This window comes from Hylobates moloch, unplaced genomic scaffold, assembly GCF_009828535.3.
Source record: "Hylobates moloch isolate HMO894 unplaced genomic scaffold, HMol_V3 SCAFFOLD_15, whole genome shotgun sequence".
In the NCBI taxonomy this organism is placed as follows: Eukaryota; Metazoa; Chordata; class Mammalia; order Primates; family Hylobatidae; genus Hylobates; species Hylobates moloch.
In genome coordinates, this window is record NW_026652290.1 from 33,535,584 (window position 1) to 33,560,021 (window position 24,438).

General features: G+C 44.6%; 1 protein-coding gene across 1 annotated transcript in view; it reads right to left on the reverse strand.

Annotated features, from left to right (window-relative positions):
• Positions 1 to 24,438, reverse strand: part of SH3RF3 (SH3 domain containing ring finger 3) — a 370,710-nt gene that overhangs the window by 132,265 nt on the left and 214,007 nt on the right. The window contains exon 3 of the mRNA XM_032179170.2: positions 2,789 to 2,884. Coding sequence (XP_032035061.1) covers positions 2,789 to 2,884 — 96 coding nt within the window. The remainder of the gene's footprint in view (positions 1 to 2,788; positions 2,885 to 24,438) is intronic.

Genomic DNA, 24,438 nt, shown 5'->3' on the forward strand with positions numbered 1-24,438 from the left:
CCAGGTGGGTGGAAGGGGCTGTGCCCAAGAGCGGAGGCAGAACCTGTGAGTGGGTGTGGGGGCAGGTGGGGCTGTGGAGCCCTCCTCATGGCCCTGAGGGAGGAGGGCTTTAAGGTGGCTTTTCAGACCCACAGGCACTCATGCTGCAGCAAGGCATAGATGCGGCTGACTCCCCAGTTTGTCTTCGAGTGTGCCTGTGGAACCAGGAAGAGATGACAGAGGGCCTGCTGGACTGGGTCTCGGGCCTGCACCCACTTGCGGACTCCCAGTGGCGCCTGACAGCTTCTTTCAGAGGAGGGGCTGAGTGGCCAAAAGCAGTCTTCAGCCACCTCTGCTACTGTCAGCTGCCTTGGTAAGATCTTACCTGCCCTGTAAGATTTGCTCTTAGCTTTTGAAATTGCAGTTAGAAGTGCACAAACCTTAACTGGACACCATTTTACAGCTGCATAATCTGTGCAGCCATCCCGAGATCAGGAAACGAAACCTTTCTGCAGCCCAGAACCTCCTTACCTCTTCCAGTCAGAATCCCCAAGGTCACTACTGCTCTGACTTCTGTCACAACAGAGGAGTTCTGCTTTTGAACCTCCTAAAAAAACCTATACGGCATATAATTTTAAGTCTGGCTTCTTTCAAAAATTTGACTTGGAGATTTGCCTATGCCCTTAAAGCTATTACTCTTTTGTTCACATGTGTGGTGGGAGAGCGTTCCATTATATGGATATACTGCATTTTCCTCAGCCATCCCACTGTTGATGGACACTTGAGTGGTATGCTGTTTAGGGCCATCATAATGAGGTTTCTGTGAACATTCATGTATATGTTGGGTATCCCAGTAAGAATCTTCCTGGAGAAAAAAGTTTGGCCAGCTAAAAATGTCCGAGAGCTCAGATTTCTGACTTCTGGACAACACTGTAAGTGGTATTCATGCATTAAGTTCTTTGGTCTTAAGCACCAGGACAGAAAAGCTAAAGTAAATGTGCAAATACATGGAAACTTGCAAAGTGTTGAGGGCAGATGTGAGTCTTACAGGAGAGTGTGTGTGTGAATTATCTGCCATTGCTGTGGGAGGGCCTCAGATGGCCTGGGCAGCACATGCAAACTAAATGTATGAGAACTACTGGTCCCGAATATTTGGGGAAGAGGGGAGGAAATGAGAGACGAGGCTGCAAAATAGACTATGGCCTAACTGCAAAGGGCTTTGAATGCCAAGCTAAAGCATTTGGACTTTATCCTGTAGGCAACAGGGAATTGACAGATGTTTTAAACAAACATCTTTAAGTATCTGCACACTGCGTGGTAGGTGTGGCAAATCTGGCCATGTCACCTGTGGGCTTTCGGTGCCAAGTCTGAAGCCCTTAAGTGTGTCAGGCAGGGGGGACACATGGAGCCCAGCACTGAGCTGAATAAACTGCAGTTCATTAGCCAGAAACAGTGGAGAGGCAGGAGATGGTGTGAGGGCAGGAGAGTGAAGGACTGGCTGAGTCTACGGCCAAGAGGCCCACGCTCAAACCCTGGTTCTGCCACTCCTCGGCTGTGGGACCTTGAGAATGCTACATAACCTTTCTGCACTTCTGTTTGCTCATCTGTAAAGCAGGGCCACTCATGGTTTTCATATGCCAGTGTTGCTGAGAAGATTAAATGAGCAGGTACTTACAAGTGTCTGGCACACAACAAGCACTCAGGAAGCATTCACTGAAGCCACTCTTATGGGATGACGCTGGTGGTTACGGGATGAAAGCATGTGGTCAGCTCACCAATGTGCACATGTGGCCTTGCACTGACAAATGGCAGACACACACGCCATAGGCAAATACTCCTACATACACACACACAGCCCGAGGCTAGCAGGTGTTTTAAAGACACACATGTTAAGATGCTTCCTGCGCAGCAGCTACCCTAAACGTACTCACTAGAAACTTGGTGCTTTAATTACAGAAAACGGAAAGGAAGGCCGGGTACGGTGGCTCATGACTGTAATCCCAGCACTTTGGGAGGCTGAGGCGGGAGGATCATGAGGTCAGGAGATCGAGACCATCCTGGCTAACACGGTGAAACCCCATCTCTACTAAAAATACAAAAAATTAGCTGGGCATGGTGGCAGGTGCCTGTAGTCCCAGCTACTTGGGAGGCTGAGGCAGGAGAATGGTGTGAACCCGGGAGGCGGAGCTTGCAGTGAGCAGAGATGGCACCACTGCACTCCAGCCTGAGTGACAGAGCCAGACTCTGTTTCAAAAAAAAAAAGGGAAAGGAAATTAGTAGGTCTGGAATTAGCCTCAAAGCACCTTTGCTGTGGTGCCTCTTGGGCAGAAGAGTTGCCCAATAACCCAGAGTCCAAGGAGGACTTTGCAGACGGCCAGCAACGGTTCCTTCTAATCCGTGTGCAGTGGGAAGGTAAAATGCTGCCTTGGGATGGGTTCTTCCCCTCTGGCGCTCGTGAGAAAAGAGCAGCAGCACTTGGGGGAGTTTGAGAAGCATGGGTGCCAGGCGCAGGGGTCCCTTGAGAAAAGGGGGAAGGTGCACAAGGGGGCCCTGCTGCCACTGCCCACGTGGTGAGATGATTTGCAGCCAGGCCTGGGACAGACCATTCAAAACTGGCCAAGGCAGTGCTCACAGCACCGACCCCATGAGGTGAATCAAAGCCCACACACAGCAGCTCTCTGGCCAGAGGCTATTGTGGAGGATCCTCTTTCTCTCTTAGAAAAGGGGCTTCAATGTCAGGTGACCCTACTGTAGTGAAACAAGGGTGGGCAAGAAGGAGCCAAGTGTGGGGAGGGCGGCACGGTCTTACCTCCACGTACAGGAGCGGGAAGATCCCGATCTTGTCTCCCAGCATGCCTTCCGCCCAGTTCTCATCCACTCTCCTGAGCACCGTCAGAATCTCATCCTGCAGTTCCGGGTCCACCGTGGACACAAGCACACGGACACACACACAACACAAAAGGAAACAAGACTCTAGTTAGTACTGTGGAGGCTCGGAAGAGATTCCAAAGAATGGGTCCAAGAAGAGTGCATTATCCATTCAGGTATCTGACATCTTCACCCAGGAGCACCCTCTCTTTCTTTTTTTTTGGAGGGAGGGGCGGAGTCTCGCTCTGCCACCCAGGCTGGAGTGCAGTGGCACAATCTCCCCTCACTGCAGCCTCCGCCTCCTGGGTTCAAGCGATTCTCCTGCCTCAGCCTGCTGAGTAGCTGGGATTACAGGCATGTGCCACCACACCCAGATAATTTTTGTATTTTTTGGTAGAGATGGTGTTTTGCCATGTTGCCCAGGCTGGTTTTGAACTCCTGAGCTCAGGCAATCTGCCCGCCTTGGCCTCCCAAAGTGCTGGGATTACAGGTGTGAGCCACTGCAACCAGCTAGCACCTTCTCTTTCTGACACTATTGATTATAGCTGCAAAGAGCCCCAAATGGGAAAGCCTGGCAATGTACCATAGAGTTAGGGCTTTAAAATGCAACTCGTATTATTTATTTAATGAAATAAAAATATTTGGAATAAAAATAAATTCAGCTAAGTAGAAAAGGCTTTAAGATTCTGGCTTCCTCCAAGAACAAAAAAATAACCCAATCCAACTACATTTATTTAGAGTCGTGGGCACATAAAGCTTTCAATAACCCTCTTAAATTCTTTGGAATATTAAACAATACCAAGTATAAATGCACAAAGTGGAAACAGATGGAAGGAGAAAGGAAGAGGCAGGCAGCAAGGAGGAAAGGCGGGCTTTCGGGGGGGTTGAGACTGGGAGATGGGCAGTCATCGAGGAAGGAAATACTCAGGACACTGTCACAGGTGCCAGGAGACACAAAGACGAATGGCAGGGCGGATGAGAAGGGGGGAGGAAGAGGAAAAGGACAGAGGAGAGATGGGGACTCACAGGGAGACGTGACCAGAGAGGAGCCCTGGGGGAAGGAGAAAACAGCTGCAACAAGGGTCAAGAGAGACAGACGGCCGGGTACGGTGGCTCATGCCTGTAATCATAGCACTTTGGGAGGCCGAGGCGGGTGATCACCTGAGATCAGGAATTTGAGACCAGCCTGACCAATATGGTGAAACTGAGTCTCTACTAAAAAGACAAAAACTAGCCAGGCATGGTGGCGTGCGCCTGTGGTCCCAGCTACTTGGGAGGCTGAGGCAGGAGAATCGCTTGAACCCGGGAGGCAGAGGTTGCAGTGAGCCGAGATCGCACCTCTGCACTCCAGCCAGGGTGACAGAGCAAGACTCCATCTTAAAAAAAAAAAAAAAAAAAGACAGAGAGAGACAGAGACAGAGACTACCACAGCAATGGCCTGGGTAAAACCGGTGTCACTCCAAGGGGCCTTTGGTGAACCTCTGTTCCCTCCTCCAGAACCATCCTTCCTTAGGCAGCCACGTGCATCACGGAACACCCCAAGGCCTGTCAGCCTAAACTGCCCCGTTATTTGTTCTCTGCTAGACCAGCTGGCCCATGTGTGACTTTAACAGGCTAAGGAGGAGATGGCCAAGAGACGGCCTCATGGAAAAGCCTGTCAGAGTGCACCAGCCGCCTTTCCAAGGAGCCTCTGATGCTGTAACACAAAGCAGCAATTCGGGACTTAACAGGCCTCTTTTGAGGTCAGAGGGAGAGATGTTTTAGGCTGGTGGGGTCCATGAAATCATCAGAGAAACTGCTTCACCGGGAGCTGAGGGGGCCGTAGGGTTTGGTGTCCATCCGAGGTGAGGCAGCATTGATCTAACAGAGCTGGACAGCCCATCTGGGATCACACAGAAGGCAGGCAGGCCAGGCTCTGTGCTGGGAAGCTCCTCCCATGCCTCTTCCAAACCGCCCTCTCCCAGGAGAACAAGTAGAGCATGGGGGCCACCAGAGGCAATCACACCCCTCGCTTTCCCCATCCTCTCCTGCAACCCCGAGCTTCAAAAACACCCAAACCAAAAAGATTTACGACTTTACAATGCCACCTTTTCCAACTGACATTATAGGCCAGAAAAATGTAAAAAGCATTCTAAGAGCATCATATCACTTCACACGGCCCAAAAGTCAGCCTCAGGTCTGGGTGCATTTAGCAGAGCGTCCCTCCAGCAACGCTCAGCCGTGAGTGTGGGGGGCTTTTCTTTTTTTTTCTTTTTTTAGACGGAGTCTCACTCAGTCGCCAGAGTGGAGTGTAATGGCCCAATCTTGGCTCACTGCAACCTCCGCCTCCTGGGTTCAAGCGATTTCCCCTGCCTCAGCCTTCCCGAGTAGCTGGGACTACAGGTGTGCACCACCACGCCTGGCTAATTTTTTTTTTTTTTTTTGTATTTTTAGTAGAGACGGGGTTTCACCATGTTGGCCAGGATGGTCTCGATCTCCTGACCTCATGATCTGCCCACCTCAGCCTCCCAAAGTGCTGGGATTATAGGCGTGAGCCACCGTGCCCAGCCGAGAGTGTGGGGGCTTTTCTAATCACCATGAGGGCACTAGAGTGGAGCCCTGGCTTAGGGGAGGCGCCCATAGAATGCTCCGGAACTCTGTGCCTGACCTGCCTCTCAAGCTCACCACCAGCAGGGGCCCAAGGCATGATTGGCCCAGCTCACACCAGCCTAAGGGCCTAAGGCTTTGCTGATCACATAAAGGGAGAGGTAACCAAAGGCTTCCCACACGTCAGAGCAGTCAGAAGAGCAAAATATCACAAGACAGAAATTTAATTTTATAAAAATTAAAAACAAAAAGAAGAAAATACCAGATTAATTTTGTTTCTTTCTTTCTTTTTCTTTTTTTTTTTTTAAGAAAACACCATGATATCCACACTGGTATCTAACATTGGTCTAGAAATTAGAGCCAAATAAATAGAAAAATAAGACAAAAGTATAAATATTAGAAAGACGGGTATATAATTTTCTACCTAGAAAAATACAGAAGCAAGTGAATATTAGAATAAGAATTTGAGAAAGGCTGCCAGTTTTAGAATAAATAAATAAAAGTCATTGGCTTTCTCATATACCAGCAATAATCAGTTAGAAAATGTGACTAAAATTGGCTAATCATTAAAAAAAAAAATTAGTTATCTAATCCACTGTATATGCCAAAATTCATTCCATAAGGATTAAACTTGAATGTCCAAGAAAATATGAATAGATGTTTAATCTTGAACTGGGGAATGTATTTCAAGGTATGATAACAAAGATTTGGCTACAGCAAAACTAAATACTCGATGTTAAAAATAGCAGAAATAAAACAAAAAGGCAAATAAACTAGAAAAATACTTGCAGGATACATGAGAGACAAAGGCTTAATGTCTTTACTATATAAAGACTTAAAAAAACAGTGGAAAAGCAGACAAATACCATGCCATTCCACTCCAGCCTGGGTGAGAGTAAGACTCTGTCCCCAAAAATAAAATAAAATAAAATAAAATAAAATAAAATAAAATAAAATAAAATAAAATAAAATTCAAAAAACGAATCCCAGTCCTGATCTCTGGTATTTCAGCCTACCTTCCACAAAGCAATCATTAATAAGTTTCTTTTTGTTTATTTATTTATTTGTTTTTGAGACGAGGTCTTGCTCTGTTGCCCAGGCTGGAGTGCAGTGGCACAATCACAGCTCACCGCAGCTTTGACTTTTCAGGCTCACGTGATCCTCCCTCCTCAGCCTCCTGAGTAGCTGGGACCACAGGCATGTGCCACTACACGCGGCTAATTTTGTTGATTATTATTTGTAGAGACAAGGTCTCACTATGCTGCCCACGCTGGTCTCAAACTCCTGGGCTCAACTGATCCTTCCACCTCAGCCTCCTAAAGTGCTGGGATTACAGGCATGAACCACCATGCCCAGCCAAAAAGTTTCTTATATAGCCTTCCAGAAGTACAGAGATAGTCTCCTGAAGTATGTATGTGTGTGTATATATATATATATATATATATATACATGCATAAACATATATGCACACATATATACATACATACCTTTTAGAAATATATAAATGGTAGTGAACTCACCACACTTTTCTGTATCTTGCTTTTTTCCACTTAATTTAGTCTAAAGATCATTTAGTGACAGTACATATAGATCTCCCTCACTAACTACACAGTTACATTCCATTACATGAATATACCATAATTTACTTAGTGGACTTGATAGTTATTTTTAAATGAAAAAAGCAAAGTAAGATACAAACCCATATGCATGGTGCCCATAAAGTGGAATGTCATCATTAATTTTACTATTTTTGGTTAAAAAATTTTAAATATATATATACCTAGAAAAAGTTTGAAAATATATATGCCAAAATTTAAAGAATGGATAACTCTAGGAGATAGAAGAGGTGGAACACTTTTATATTTATTTTTTTCTTTCCTATTTTTCAAATAATCTCAGTGAATACCAAGTATTTAATAGTTTCATAACAGAATTGTCTTATATGCCAGAAAACAAATTCAGGAAGAAAGCAAGAAGCATGCAATTTTCTTGTGCTTCTAAATGACACGTATATTTCCACTCTGAAATTTTTTTAAATGTTGAAAAACCAAATATCAAAAATATACTTTACTTTTGTAAAGAAAATTGATTTCCAGGCAATGTAACAGTGAAAGGGACAGAGACCTGCGATGACAGGATCACAGTTCAAGTATAGTCGACAGCCAGGACCATGGATAAATGCAAATTGTAAATTTCTACATTTAGGGAAAAAAATAAAATAACATAAATGTTCCTTGATAAGAAGATCAATGAAATAAAACAGTGTCTGGGGCTTTTAGTTAAATACAACCACCACAGTAACTATCATTAGGAGTTGGTTGTTAAAGGTGTATTAGCACACACACCATTCAATAAAGAAAGTTAACGGCGGTGTCCGGCTCCCAGTCTAGAATGTAAGAAGCTGAAAGTCACCACTCTATCTTAACAGCGAGTAAAAAAGCTGAATAAACTGAAAAAGCAACTCCTCTTCTTAGATCTGTAAGAGAACTGAGGTCACAGGGCAAACTGCCGCCCCCCAAATTGAAGAGATCAATAGGGAAATACCAGAAATCCGTGAGCAGCAGCCTCCGTGGGAAGCAGTGCTCGGGTAGCAGGGCCTGAACTGTAACTGATGTGTGCTGGAGGTTCAGTGTGGACAGCCTGAGAGGTAAGAACTGCAGGGGCCCAGTCACTGGGGGCCCCACACCTTTGTGACTTGTGCCTCAAGGAGCAGCTCCACTAAGTCTTCATAGTGAATATCAGAGAAAAATCCACTCGTGCTTCTGGCAGGGTGAGGGGAAGAGGAACCACTGTGAAACATGCCAAAGCATTCTGTGCTTAATAAGATCCACATACAGGATAAGCTAGTTAACTACAGCCTCACCCACTGGGATGTTTTGTTTGTTTGTTTGTTTGTTGTGTGTGTGTGTGTGAGTTTCTTTTTGAGACAAGAGTCTCACGATCCTTCTGCCTCAGCCTCCTAAGTAGCTGGGATTACAAGTGTGTTCCACTATATCCAGTTAATTTTTGCATTTTTAGTAGAGACAAGGTTTCACCATGTTGGCCAGGCTGGTTTCGAACTCCTGACCTTAAGTCACCTGCCTGCCTTGGCCTCCCAAAGTGCTGAGATTACAGGCGTGAGCCACCACATCTGGCCCCCATTGGGGTTTTATGAGAGCCTTACCTACTGGGGGCAAGGGAAATACCCAACTTCAACCCACTGTAGCCATCCTGTCTCACCTACAGAGGAGTGGGGGAAACTGAGAAGCACTGGGGAAGTTCACAGGCCAGGGGCACAGGCTTGCTGAAAGACTGAGACCTGATCCCAGGACTATAGAACATTTGTGGCCGCATGGCCCCAACAGCACCAAAGGCCTATTTACAGCAGTTCTTTTTACCCAGTCTACCATGTCTGGTATCAAGAAAATATCACAGTACGTACTGAAAGGCAAAAAACCCCACAGTCTGAAGAGACAGAGCAAGCATCAGAAGTAGATTGAGATGTGGCAACTGATGTTAGATTTTTAAGACCAGGGATACAAAACAACTATGATTCACATGCTAAGGGCTTTAATGTATGAACTAGACAGCATGTAAGAACAGATGGGTGATGTAAGCAAAGATAAAGAGCCAGAAAAGAAATGTTAGCAATCAAAAACCCTGTAGCAGAAATGAAGAATGTCTTTGATGTGCTTATTAGGAGACTGGACACAGCTGAGGAAAGACTCTCTGAGCTTGAGGATATCTCAATAGAAACCTCCACCATGGAAAAGCAAACAGAAAAAAAAATTAGAAAAAAAAAAACCATAATGGAATATCCAAGAACTGTAGGACAACTTCAAAGCAAGAATTGTGGGGCAATTATGCATATGTAATGGGAATACTAGAAGGAGAAGAAAGATAGAAAGGAACAGAAGGAATATTTGAAACAATAATAACTGAGAATTTCTCCAAATTATTGTCAGACACCAAACCACAGATCCAGGAAGCTCAGAGAACAACAAGCAGGATAGATGCCAGAAAAATGACACCTTGGTATAGCACTTTCAAACTACATAAAATAAAAGATAAAGAAAAAATCCTGAAAGAAGTCAGAGGGGAAAAAACACGTTACCTATAAAGGAGCAAAGGAAAAGAGTTACATTTGAATTTTCAAAAGAAAATGCAAGCAAGAGAGTGGAGTGAAATATTTAAGGTGTTGACAGACAAAAACCTACCAACCTAGAATTCTGTACCCTGTGAAATTATCCTTCAAAAGTGAAGCATGAATAAAGATTTCTCAAACAAACAAGAATCGAGTGAATGTGTTGCCAGTAGATGTGCCTTGCAAGAACTGTTTTTAAAAAGTTCTTTGGAGAGAAAGAAAATAATATAGGTCAGAAATTCAGATCTACAGACAGAAAGGCAATGCATCAGAGAAGGAATGGCAGTAAACTTAAAACTTTTATTTTTGCTATTCTTAATTGATTTAACAAATAACTGTTTAAAATAAAAACAATGTATTTGATCATTTTATGCTTATGTGTGTGTTTACATACACTTACAATGCTCATGTATAAGAGAAATGAATGACAGCAATGATACAAGGAACAGGAGGGAGAAATAAATATTATTTTGTTATTACAAGTACTCATACTGCTTGCAAAGCAGCATAGAGTTATTTGAAAGTGGGCTTGAATTCATTGTAAATGAATATTGCAGACTCCAATGCAACCAATCAAAAAAGTAAAAAAAGAGATCCAACTGATATGCTAATAAAGGAGAGAAAATAGAAAATTAAAAATGCTCAATAAAAACCACAAAAGACAGAAAAAGAGTGAAAGACAGGAAAAATAACAAAAAACTAGGGCAACAAATATAATAAAATAGTGCAAATATCATAGAATTTAACCTGACTCTATCACACATCACTTTGAAAATTAATGATGTAAATATACAAATTAAAAATTGTAAGTTGATAAAATAAAACAAGACACAACTATATGTTTACAAGAAACCTCCTTTAAATATACACACACAAGTAGATTAACAGTAAATGAATGAAGAAAGAGATAACATGCTAACACTAATCAAAAGATATCCGTATCAATTTCAGACAAAACAGACTTCAGAGTGAGAAAAGTTATCAGAATAAATAGGGCCATTACATAATGACAAAGGGGTCAAATCCCCAAGAAGACATAATAATCCTTAACATTACATGCACCTAACAACAGTGTCAAAATACATGATGCAAAAACTGACAGAAGGAGAAGTAGATGAATCCAGTATTACAGCTGGAGACTTTAATACCCCTGAATCAGAAATGGACAGAGACAGCAAGCAGAAAATCAGTAAGGATATAACTCAACTTAATAGCACTTAACGGCACCATCGGTCTACTGGATACAATTGACATCCATAGAATATCTCAACCAACAACAGCAGATTACACATTCTTTTCAAGCCCACAGGGAACATTCACCAGGACAGACCATATCCTGGTCCACAAAACACACCTTAACAAATTTAAACAAATAGAAATCATACAATGTCTACTCTCAGGCCACAATGGCATTAAATTAGAAATCCATAATAGAAAGATGGCTGGAAATCCCAAAATACTTGGAGATGTAACAACATACTTCCAAGTAACACTTGGGTCTTAGAAAAACTCTCAAGAGAAATTTAAAAAATATTTTGAACTAAATAAAAATGAAGATGTAATTTAGCAACACTTGTGAGATGCTGCAAAAGTAGTACCTGGAGGGAAATTTATAGCACTGAATGCATCAATTAGAAAAGAAGGAAGATCTAAAATAAATAATCTAAATCTTCACTTTAGGACACTAGGGAAAAAAGAGCAAATTAAATGCAAAGAATAAATAAAAGAAATAAAAGAAGAAATCAATGAAATTGAGAACAAAATCAATAGAGAAAAATCAATGAAATAAAAATATCAATAAATTAATCTTTAAAAAGATCAATAAAAATCATATGCTTCTAGCAAGCAAACTAAGAAAAACAGAGGACACAAAGTACTAATATCAGGGATAAAAGAGGGGGCATCCCTATATGTCCCATGGATGTTAAAAAAATAAAGGAATATTATGAATAATGCTATGTCCACAAATTTGATAACCCAGATGAAATGGAACAATTCCTTGAAAGACAATCTGCTAAAACTCATACAAGAAGAAATAGATAATTCAATAGGCCTTTGCCTATTAAAGAAACTGAATAACACTTTGGGAGGCCGAGGTGGGCAGATCATTTGAAGTCAGGAGTTCAAGACCAGCCTGACCAACATGGTGAAAACCCATCTCTAATAAAAATACAAAAAACTTAGCCAGGCATGGTGGCGCGTGCCTGTAGTCCCAGCTACTTAGGAGGCTGAGGCAGGAGAATCACTTGAACCAGGGAGACAGAGGTTGCAATGAGCCAAGATCGTGCCACTGCACTCCAGCCTGGGCAACAGAGCTAGACTCCATTTTGAAAAAAGAAACTGAATAAATAACTAACAAACTTTCAAAACAGAAAGCACCAGGCCCAGATAGGTTCACTAGTGAATTCTACCAAACATATAAATGAAGAAATTATACCAATTCTCTACAATCTCTTTCGCTTCTGAAAGACGTGAAAAGAATATTTCGCAGAAAGAATACTTCCTAACTTCTATGGGGTTAATGTTACCCTAATACCAAAGCAGATAAAGCCATTGCAAGAAAATTACAGATCTATATATCTCATGAACATAAAAGCAAATATCCTCAACAAAATATTAGAAAATTTAATCCAACAAGCTATAAAAAGAATTCTATACCATAGCCAAGTGGAATTTATCCCAGGTAAGCAAGGCTGGCTCAACATTTAAAAATCGATAAATGTAATCTACCATATCCACAGGCTAAAGAAGAAAAATCACATGCTCATATCAATAAATACAGAAAAAGCTTTTAACAAAATCCAATACCCATTCATGATAAAAACTCTCAGTAAACTAGAAATAGAGGGGAACTTCTTCAACTTGATAAAGAACATCTACAAATAACCTACAGTTCACCTAATTATGAGAAACTTAATGGTGAGAAACTTTAAACTTTCCCACTAAGATCAAGGACAAGGCAAGAATGTACTCTCTGCCCTTGCTTTTTAACATCATACTAAAAATACTTGATAATACAATAAGACAAGAAAATGAAATAAGAAGTGTACAGATTGGGAGGGAAGAAATAAAACTGTCTTTGTTTACAGATGACATGATCATCTATTTAGAAAATCTGAAAGAACCAACTGAAGAACTTCTAGAACTAATACTTGATTATATCAAGATTGCGGGATACAAGGCTAATATGCAAAAGTCAATTGCTTTCCTATATACAGGCTGAGTATATTTTATTTGAAATGCTTGAGATCAAAAGTGTTTTAGACTTCAGATGTTTTCAGATTTTGGAATATCTGCATATACATAATGAGATATCGTGGGTATGGGACCCAAGTCTAAACACAAAATTCATTTGTGTTTTATATATACCTTATACACATAACCTAAAGGTAATTTTATACAACATTTTAATCATTTTGTGCATGAAACAAAGTTTGTGTACATCGAGCCTACAGAAAGCAAAGGGTGTCACCCATGTGGACCATCTGTGGTTCTTTGGCATCAGCCTCACTTTTGACTCTGGATTTATATGCTACCAATAAGCAATCAATTTCTTACAATTATTCACACATCAGTATTTAGCAGTAAAAAATATGACATATTATTAATACAGTGAAAAAAATTACATGCTCAGAGTAACTAAGCGGCACAGTAGCCTCTCCAGAATACCTGTATCAGCTGTTAACAGCAACAACAAACAATGGCAGGCTTTCAGTCTCTACCTATGATGCTGTGCTTTGATTAAAAGGTAAGTGTATACTTTTTTTTTTTTTGGTGCAAGGAAACATCAGAAGTGGTTAAGGGACCAGTAAGTGGGTCCTCTGTGGATGAGGAGACATTCTGCTGGATGGCTTTTAAAAATATTTTTTTTCCAGAGTCATCTGCCTCATCAACAGTGGTCATAGAAATCTCTGTTTTCAGGTAGAGAACCTGCCATTGGCATGTGCAGCCTACACACACACGTGCCATTTTATGACTCTTTATGGTTGTGCTTGCGTGGGGGAATCTGGGCATGTGTGGAAAATAAATATCACAGCTGAAGGGGCCTGGGAAGGTCTTTTCTCCCTTGAGGATGCTGAAGAAACTGTGTGTTGTGTGCCTTCATTTTGACTACAACCCGTTACATAAGGTCAGGTGTGGAATATTCCACTGGCAGCATCATGTTGGTGCTCAAAAAATTTTGGATTTTGGAGCATTCTGGATTTCAAGTTTCCCAATTAGTGATGCTCAACCTGTATCAGGAATGGACAAATGAAATTCAAAAGTGAAAACATGATACCATTTACATTTATACCTAATACTTAGGTACAAATGAAATACTTAAGTATAAATCTAACAAAATATGTGCAAGATGTACATAGGGAAAATTAAAAATCTCAGATGAAAGAAATCAAAGGAGAACTAAACAAATAGATATTTCATGTTCACAGATAGGAAGACTCAATATTGTCAAGATGTCAGTTCTTTTCAACTTGTTGTATAGATTTAACATAATCTCAATCAAAGTATCAGCAAGTTCTTTTGTGAATATTGACCAACTGATTCTAAAGTTTATATGGAGAGGCAAGAGACCTAGAATAGCCAACAAATATTGAAGGAGAAGAACAAGGGCCAACACTACATGACTTCAAGACTGAAAATAAAGTTACAGTAACGAAGACAGTCTGTTATTGGCAATGCAATAGACAACTAGATCAATGGAATGGAAGAGAGCACCCAGAAATAAACCCACATAAATACAGTCAGCTGATCTTTGACAAAGGAACAAGGACAATACAATGGAGAAAAGATAGTTTTTAAAATAAACGTGGTAGGAAAACTAGACATCCACATGCAAAAAATCTAGAAATAAACATTCCACCCCTCACAAAAATGAACTCAAAATAGATCACAGACCTAAATGTAAAATACAAAACTACAAAACTCCTAGAAGATAATGTAGGAGAAAATCTAGATGACCTTGGGTTTGGCAACGACTTTTTGGACATACCACCAAAAGCATGATCCACAAAGGAAAGAATTGGTAAGTTAGACTTCATTAAAATTAGTAATTTGTACTCTGCAAAAGATACTGTCAGGATAATGAGAAGACAAGCTACAGACTGGGAGAAAATATTATCAAAAGACAACTATGATAAAGGATTATTATGCAAAATACACACAAAAAAACTCTTAAAACTCAACAATAAGAAAACAGTCTGACTGAATGCTGAGTCAAAGACCTTCACCAAAGAAGACACTTCACCCAAGAAGATATACAGGTAGCAAACAGGAATATGAAAATATGCTGCACATCGTATGTCATCAGGGAATGCAAATAAAAACAACGAGATATCACTACACACTGATTCTAATCAGTGTTTTTGTTTTCTCTCAGTTTTATATTTGTGAGCTATACCCATGTTGTTGTAGGGCACTGTAGTTTCCTCATTTTCATTGCTCTATGGTGCTATTTTAGTTTTTTAAAAGTAGGCATTATATTTTTAGAGCAGTTTTAAGTTCACACAAAATTGAGCAGAAGATACAGAGATTTCCCATAAACCTCTGCCCCCACATGCACAGCCTCCCCCATTGTCAACATCACTCACCAGAGGTAGTGGATTTGTTACAATAAATGAGCCTATATTGACACATCGTTATTATTCTAGGCCTATAGTCACTCTTGGTGCAGAGTCCACTGATTTGGACAAATGCACAATGTCATGTATTGTGATTCTAATCAGTGTGTAGTGCAGTGTGGAGTGTGTTGATGAGGATATGGAGCAACAGGAACGCTCATTCACGGCTGGCAGAAATGCAAAATGGCACAGCAACTTTGGAACACAGTTTGGAAATTTCTTACAAAACTAGGCATGATTTTACCATGCAAACTAGTAATCACACTTCTTGGTATTTCTCCAAAGGAGCTGAAAGCTTATGTCCACACAAAAACCTGCATACGGATGTTTAGAGTGGCTTTATTCCTAATTACCCAAACGTGGAAGTAACCAAGATGTTGTTTAGTAGGTGAATGGATAAACAAACTGTGGTACATCCAGATAATGGCATATTACTCAATGATAAAAAAGGAAATGAGCTATTAACCTATGAAAAGACGTGGAAGGACCTTAAATGCAAATTGCTAAGTGAAGGCAACCATTATGAAAAGGCTACATATTGTATGATTTCAACCATATGACATTCTGGGAAAGGAAAAACTATGAAGACAGTACAAAGGGCAGTGGTTGCCAGGGGTGGTGGGGGAGGGAAGGATGGATAGGTAGGTCAGAGGATTTTCAGGGCAGTGAACCTACTTTGTATGGGCCTATAATGGCAGATACATGACATTGTGCATTTGTCCAAATCAGTAGACTCTGCACCAAGAGTGACTATAGGCCTAGAGTAATAACGATGTGTCAATACAGGCTCATTGATTATAACAAATCCACCCACTACCTCTGGTGAGTGATGTTGACAATGGGGGAGGCTGTGCATGTGGGGACAGAGGTTTATGGGAAATCTCTGTATCTTCTGCTCAATTTTGCTGTGAACTTAAAACTGCTCTAAAAATATAATGCCTATTTTTTAAAAACCTAAAATAGCACCATAGAGCAATGAAAATGAGCTAACTACAGTGCCCTACAACAACATGGGTATAGCTCACAAATATAAAACCGAGAGAAAACAAAGTTGGACACAAAAATAAATCCTGCATGATTCCTTGATCTAAAGTTCAAGAGCAAACGCAACTCATCTGTAGCATTAGTAGACATGCGAGGAGGGCGGGCTGGTAACTGTCAGAGGCACAGGAGCCCCAGTATCCATCATTTCATCACTAGGTAAGAATATATTCTGTTTGTGATAATCATCAAGCTGCATAATTATGATTAGAACTTTCTGGTATGTTACATATAATTATTAAATATATATTATATATTTCATAATAAAAATTTTTTTTAAAAAAAGGTAACAGTCTATCCGGTATGGACATGCAGCAGCATGCCTTGAATGTTGCATTCAGTGCTAGCATGTCTCTACAGGACATCTGTGCTGCAGAAGTGGACCATCACAGAACAGTCCAGAACCGAGTCATGGCAAGCCAGGGAAGGAGGTGGGATGGCTCAGCCTGGGAAGTGAGAGCGCTGTGGGGGCCATGATCATGTCTTTAAGCTCTGACATCATTACCACGCTGAAGAACCAGGCTTATTTTCAGTCACCCAGGAGGGTGGGATTTGCATCAAGGACCCCATGTTACTGCGATGGGGGCAGGCTCCCTGTGACGCAGGGCTGTCCAAAGATGGGTGTGCTTCACAGGCCAGGAGTTGGCCATCACTACTAGTGCTCAGCAGGGTCAGGTTGCTCCTCATCACACCACCAACATATTCGAGCATCTCCTAAGTGCCAAGCCCCAGGATGGGCCTTCAGCTGAGGAAGAAACTATCCCCTCCCAAGGAGGAGGAGGGGGCCTATGGTAAAGAGAAGGTCAGCATCTGGTATTGTGAAAGCACATGAAAACCCCACCAGGCTGCCATATGTGGCGTCTAAAACCCAAACATGTCGAGTGTTGTGCTACTGTGAGATTAGTGAATGAGCAGTGGACCCTGCCATGGCTCCATCTGGCTAGAGAGGCAAGTCCAACATAGACATAGCTGCAGTGTGGTGGCACCTGGCAGCAGGTGTCTGTTCTGGCTCAAATATCAATGGGGGAAATTCTGGTTTCTGTGGCTGTCTGGGACCTCAGGAGGGTGGTGGGATCCAGAATGCTCCTATTTAGTTGGCACTCATTTTGGTGTAGAGGCTGGACTGGGAAAATACTGGGGTGCAGGAAGTCAGCCACTCCCTGTACCTAAAAATCCATAATTAACTCTAAGAATGTCAAGGAAGGTTTCCCCAGCTCTGCCTCTAACCCAAACTCCCACAATAATTACAATCCCCAAAGAGGAATGTTTGAGTGCTGGGCAATGAAAACATTCACTGTAGCATGTTAGGGCTACCAGCATAAATCTGGTGTGTTCTGGAAACAATGATGATTCTCCACCCCCAATGCAGGACCAGGGAAACAATGGCAACTTTTCATGGCTAGATCACAACAGGTCTCTGATTTGTCCTCATGTTACAAAAACCTGAAACCATTGCTTTCAGAAGGACAAGGAAGGAGGAAATACCTGCCTCACAGACTCATTAGTATATGGAGAAATACCCCTCCTCAAAACACCAAATGGGCTTTGTATATGAAGATGGCAAGACTGATCCGCATGGGCTGGACCTGCATGTTAAGCTGCTGCTTCACAGAGGAGGGCGTCCCCAGGCTCTCCACTCACTGTCTCCCAACAGATGCACACTCAGTACCAGAGGCTCCCAATGGCCGAAGAGGAAAGCCACGCTGAAGGGAGCATACAGGGACAACACCTGTGCCCTTGGCCCTGATAGTGCTGTGCTCTATGTCACAGGTCAGGAACGTTTTCTAGAAAGAGCCAGGGACTATTTCAGGAGTTGTAGGTCAATTACTTAACCCTCCATTGTAGCATGACAGCAGTTATGCATACATGAATTATGGCTGTGTACCAATAAAACTTTATTTACAAAAACAGTTGGCAGGCAGGATTTGGTCAGAGAGTCCTAGTCCATCGACCCTTGCTTGATGTGGATGAGTGAACTAAACCAAACCAGAAACCACAGGCATCACCAAGAGTCAGATGAGGCAGACAAGTTTCTGGGCCAATATGCCAGCATTCAAGAATTTTATGAATGAAACTTGTTTCCACGACATCATTTCTCTTTCAGATACAAAGCTCAATTTCATTTACAGGTTTCATGTCAAGTGCTCATTACTCACTGTGGGCCCGTAGACTTCCATATGCTGTTTTCCCTATTCCCTGGTATTTCCAAGTTTTGGAAATACACCAAATGCCGTTACCATATGGCAGTGGCTCTCCTTTGTATTCAGGTGGTCTCAGGGTGGTCCCAAATGATTGTAAGCCTGAGCTATGAACATAAAGTGGTTATCAAAAAACTATATCGCCTTTCTTCCTAAAGCTTGGTAAATAATACATTCACAAAGGATTCAGGTGACATGTTAGGACCTGCCATCTACAAGGGGTCTTTAAAGTGCATTTTAAACTCATTTACTGGCTCTTCCAAAGTCTGTATTTTCACTTCCACCTGGGGAGAAGGAAAGCCACAGACACAGATGCGCCTTTGTGAAGAACAGAGGCTGCGGGGCAGGGTGCCGACGCTTGCCTTCCCTGTCCCTTTAGGATGCCACTGGAGGTGGCTGGCAGAGCACACTGCTCTTTGACACCACTTTAAAGGCACATCTTGGCAAATATCGCAGCTCACATATCAGGCATTTGGGAGCTCAGCATGAAATGCCACGATCACTGAAAACCTTGGAGAGTTCCCTCAGCAGCTCTGGATAAACCCACATCCAGCGCCTAAGATTTCCCTCCCCTAAGTAAACTGTGTGGAAGAATCACATGTAAAATGCCAGAAGCAGTCCCTGCCTGGCCATGAGTGGCCCACAGCCCTGCTCTCCTGGAGGCCACATGAACGCCACGCCACTTTTCCCACTCACGTGCAGTCGAGTGGTTTCCTAGAAGCAATGACAAGCTGGAGCCCAGAGAAGGCCCCTGACCCTGCCGGGCCCCCCTCAGCCTCTGGGCCCACAGGGTAATGGGCTGCCTGCTCCACCGCAGTGACCCAGCCTGACACAGGCAGTGTCCACTGGCGGCACACAGGTCAGCCACACACACAGGGCCCAACCCACTCTGTGTCGCAGGGAGAAGGGAAAATTAAAAAGGGAATAGTTCAGAAACTCCCTCAGCCTTTTGGTGCAGAAATAACCCAAAACTGTGCCTCTGACAGCCAACTGCCATCTATGGTGGGGCACTTATGGAACTGTTAGCCACCATCAGCTCCCCCACCTAGCAGGCTGGCCCTGCATCTTTGTCCTGCTGTCATTGAGACTTCAGGGGGCTCTGACTTTCCAGAGCATCTAGGGGCTTCCTCTGGTGTTCCCATCGTGTTCGTGTATCTGAACTCCAGAGGGAGGCAGGGGCCCCTCAGGGGGTCTCAGGGCTGAGGGAAACCTGCGGCCACAGGTGGAAGAGGAGACGTCAGAGGTCACACCCTCTCACTGCTGGCAGCCCCCACTGCACATGGACACACGCATGCATACACGGGCAGGGGAGACTCTCTCATCTTGTCTCCACATCTTTGGATTCTGAGTGCCTAAGGGCAGTGCACTCCTCAGTATCCCTGGCATGGGGTGCACAGTCTAGGGTTGATAAACATCTGAAGAGTGAAGGAATGGACCAAGGAGGCTGGGTGAGAAGGCAGAGGCACTCTCACCAGCAGGCCTGCTGGCCCTGGCCGGGTAACACAGGGCACCGCACTCCACTGTTAGGGCTTCCCTCCACGTCCCTCCAGGTGCCCCTTGCTGCCCTATGTTGGGGCCAGGCAGTGGAGGGGTCTCAACCCACCCTCAGGCAGGTGGTGTCACGTGACTGTGAACACCTACCTCTCAGGAGAAGGGGTGTGGACAGGGAATCTCGGTGTGGGGTGCCCCTCCCACAGCAGGAGAGGGTAGCCCCCACCTCCAGCAGAGACTTGTTGAGGATGAGGGTCGAGCTATAAATGGGTGGGGGCACCCAGGCTAGGGGAGGCAGCCATGCAGGCCCAGGGAGGCAGTGGGCTCGGCTGCAGGGAGAACCCACCAGGAGGCCTGTGCAGCTGGGCAGGCAATGAGCCAGGGGCCAGAAGTGGATCAGGCCCTTGAGGGAGCAAGGATTGGGTGAGGTGGGGCCTTGTGGGTAGCACCAACTTTGCCATGACTCCAGGACAGGTGGGAAGCCACCAAGGACTCTGAGCAGAGGCTCCATGTGGCACAGATTTGAGAGGTGGGTCTGGCACCCAGTGGAGAGCAGGTGTGGGCAGCTGCAGTGGCCAGGGCCAGGACCACTCCCAGGAGCCAGGCGTGCCCATGGAGAGGAGCTCACATTCTGTGTAGGTTCTGAAAATTTCTGGCAAAGCTTCAGATACAGCCCAAGCTTTGCCTGCAAATCAAAAGTGTTATCTGTGCAGTTTATCCAAACTCCCTTTGCTGTCAGAAGGGGCTGGGCGAGGGTGGTCTGTAGTGGCTGTGAGGGTGCTCTGCTCCCCTCTGTCCTGTGTCCTGCGAGTTGAGCCTCCTTCATGGGAGGCATCATTGTACACAGAGGTGGCTGCAGGTGCACTGAGCCTGGGAGGAGAAATCCATGAAGCAAGGAGCCAAAAAGGAGAACTGGTTCCCTGAGTTTCTCGGATAACTTCAGGGTAAAGTAGCCCAAGAGGGGTGTCCAGGAAGGGAAGAGAATGATGTGGAGCCCCCAGGTCTGCACAAGCTTATCTCATGATATGAAAAGAGGTAAAGCTAAAGTTTCCTCGTCTTAACCCCCAAAGCAATCCCAATTCTCAGTCAGGAAGAAGCAGAGATGACACTGCAAATTTGGAAGCTTGCCCATCGCCTGGCTCTGCTGATGAGGGGACCGTGGCCTCAACACAAGGGGCTCAGCCCCGCTACCCCCAGGCAATCCTCTCTGAGATTTAGCCATCAGGAAAGTAAAAGCACAGCAGACCAGTCCTGCAAGTTCTCATTCTCCATGCAGTCTGTCTTTAGGAGGGAGGCTTACTTTCCTGCGAGTATTCTGGGCTAACATAAAAAGTGATATGTACCATCTGACAAAGTGCAACTTTTCCTGAGACAGGAAGAAAGGAGAGGGCAGACAGCAAATATTTACTGGAATGCCTATTTTGAGCTTGGGTTTTAAAATGCCTTTGCTCATGTAATCCTAATATCAACTCCATTTAAAGTTAAAAAAAAAAAGCAACTCAAACACTAAGTAAATGTTCGAGTCACCATGCATTATTAAAGAAAAGTGCCATGATTTGAGTCTGGGTCTACCTCATGCTAGAGCCTGAACTCTATCTATATTTGATTTTTATCCATCTATGTCTGTCCCTAGGATCAGAAGAGCAGAGTTTGGAATTAATGCTAGGTTAATTCACAAAGGTAAGACTTCCCATACTTTTGAGAAATGATTTAACGTTCAGCAGCATAAGAAGGTCACATGGAAGAGTCTTAAGGTCTGACTAGATCAGGACAAATTGAGGGTGAGATGAGGGTTAGGACAGCGCAGTGGCTGCAGCCACCAAGCCCTGTGGCTCCTTCACATGGCACACCTGGAGGGGATTAGGGCTGACATGGCAAGCCTGGGGGCCCCGCTGCAGTCCTGTGCAAAAGTGATTCCATGATCAGCGGGTACTCTGAGAAAACCGCGTGGCCTCTGAGGATTCCTGAGCATCCCAGCTGGAACTCAAGAAAAGCAGCGTGGGCCCTGTATAGCAAACGCAGCTGCCTGGCAAGGCGACCACAATGTTCTCATTAACGGAAAGTTACAGAGAAGAGGCTCAATAAACCCTTGCCGAATCTTGCAGGTGAACTGAGTAAGACAATACAGAGTTAGCCGCTCAAACAATGGAGTAGTTCACATTCTTATCCTGCACTCCCAGCCCTAGGCTCAGCAATTTATTCCTATCACGTGGTCCTCGGCACCCCACACAGTGCACACTGGCATCCTGACCGGGAAGGCGAGGTGCTCCTGGCCCAGCAAGGTTATGTGTCACCCTAAGTTACACAGCTGGCATGGGGCCCTCACTGCAAGGCCCTGCCAAGGCCAGCCCCTCCCGGGTGACTGGCCCAGCACGTGTGGAGGCTCCTCAGAAACCAGCTGGCAGAGCTGGGCCCACAGCTCTTCCTGCCTGTCGTCTTTTTATTTGCACATGCCCAGCTTTCCGGAGTGGGGCTACTAAGAAGTAATAAAATATCGTTTTTTAAAGCTGCTTTACAAAAACTGATTATTCATTCTCTTCTGAAATAAAGCAAAAACTAGATTTTAGAAGGACTTTAATTAATGCCACTTTAACAGGACTATTCAAAAGGAAACACGAAAGGTAAAAATCTTGCTTTGATCTACCTACTTTAAACTCCATCAGTCTGCCACAGTGATGCTGTATAAAAGCACGTTATAACATCATAGCTTTCAGAGACCCTTCTTTCCTCTCTGACTCAGGGACGGAACATATCCAAAGAATAAAAACATTCCCCAGAGGGGAGACCAAGCTGGCATGAACCAGCACCTACGCTGCAGCACAGGAACCATTTGGTTCCTGGAGGTCTGATTCACGTGGAGGTTGTCAGAGCCAGTGTGTGCGTCTCAGCTGCATGCCAGGCATGGGGGAAGTGAGGTGGGTCAGACCCACTGTGGGGGAAAACAGGAACTGAGCAGAGAGTCACGTGGAGTTGCTCATGTCTCTTGGAGCCTTTATTTGCGGACACTGAGGAGTGAGAGATGCAACAGGACAGGACAGGTAGCAGGGGTGTCCATTCCCTGCCTGACCTCGCCCCGTGGGGGTCAGAGGGTCAACGTGGGCACAGGAACATGGCAGGAAGGTCGTGTCACAGCACAAGTCCCTCTGGGGATCACACCCAGAGGCCTCTAATTCTCCACATTAACTCACAGGATTTAAGTAAAGAAAGTCCTTGAACAAAGAATCTGTGATATGACACTTCCCCCTCGTCTCCTGTGGGAGCCGTCACAGATCCTGTAACAGGAGATGCTGGGCCTCTGCCCTCAATTCAACCAAGAGGTCACCTTCCAGAGAGCCTGGGCAGCCATGCCCACCTTGATGGTGACATTGCCCACTTGGGAACAGACGGACCCCTGCTCGGCTACCCCCACCCCACATGCCAACCACAGAATGAGTCTAAGCCTGACGGCTCTAATTTCACTGTTTCTTGCGAAATATGGAACATGGAATTCCATCACTGACTACTCGGGAGCCTGCAATAAATGCCCAGCCTGCCCCAAATGCCCGGCCTGCCCCTGGTGATCCGATGCAGCTCGTGAGCCTCTGGCCTGTCTTCTGCACATTCTCCACTGGCCTGTCTCCCGCACCTGACTCTGGGCTCCAGAAGGGCAGCAGGTCTAGTACCCGACACAGAGTCAGGGCCTGGTATGTTTCTGTGGAATAAATGGGCAGGTGCCCTTTGTCCTATTGTCCAGTGGGCTCTAGCCTTCAGCCTGGGGTTGCACATCCTGGGCAGAGGCCTGTGGAATGCAGCTGGTTATATGGTGATGACAGGAAAGGCAGGTAGTCGCTTCTGTCCAGAGAAGCTGGGCCTACCCCCAGGCTCCAGGGCCCTGCGACAGCCCGTTCACAGGGGGTTCTCCCGAGTGGAAAGCCTCCTTCTATGAGGCTCCCGGAGGAGGGCCTGGGCTCTGCAGCTGGAGCCCTCCAAGCCTGGAGGAGCCTGGAGCCATCATGGGGTCTGTCTCCTTAGCAAGGCCCTGGCTGGACCCTGAGAGTTCAGAGATCCCTGTTCTTGGTCACGAGCGACCATCTGGGGCACCAGTGGCCCCAGGTCTTCTCTTAGTGGGGAAGAGTCCACTGGGCAGAGAAGCAAGGTGGGTTTCTGTGTGCTTAAAAATAGCCCCAGGAAGCTGCAGCTCTCGCCCTCCGACTGAGCGGGGAGGGAGGGAGGCACCAGTGCAGTTTCCCGGGAAGCTATGCAGCCAGATGACAATCGGAATTAGCATCAGAACACCTTGATAAAAGGAAGGGAGAAGGAGTTGAATCCCTGAATGAAAAATAGATTATTCACTGTCAAGCTGAACAATAGAACAAGACATAAATAGCAGCCGTGTGCAGGACATGCCAATTTTGCTCAAAAACAGTGTGCATGGTTCTACCGCCCTCCAGAAAGTGCCACCATCGAGCTCTGCACTCAGCAGATGGGGGAGAGAGCAATGGCCCCTCAGAGGCAGGAAGGACATGGGCTTTAGAAGCAGAGATTTGAGTTAGAA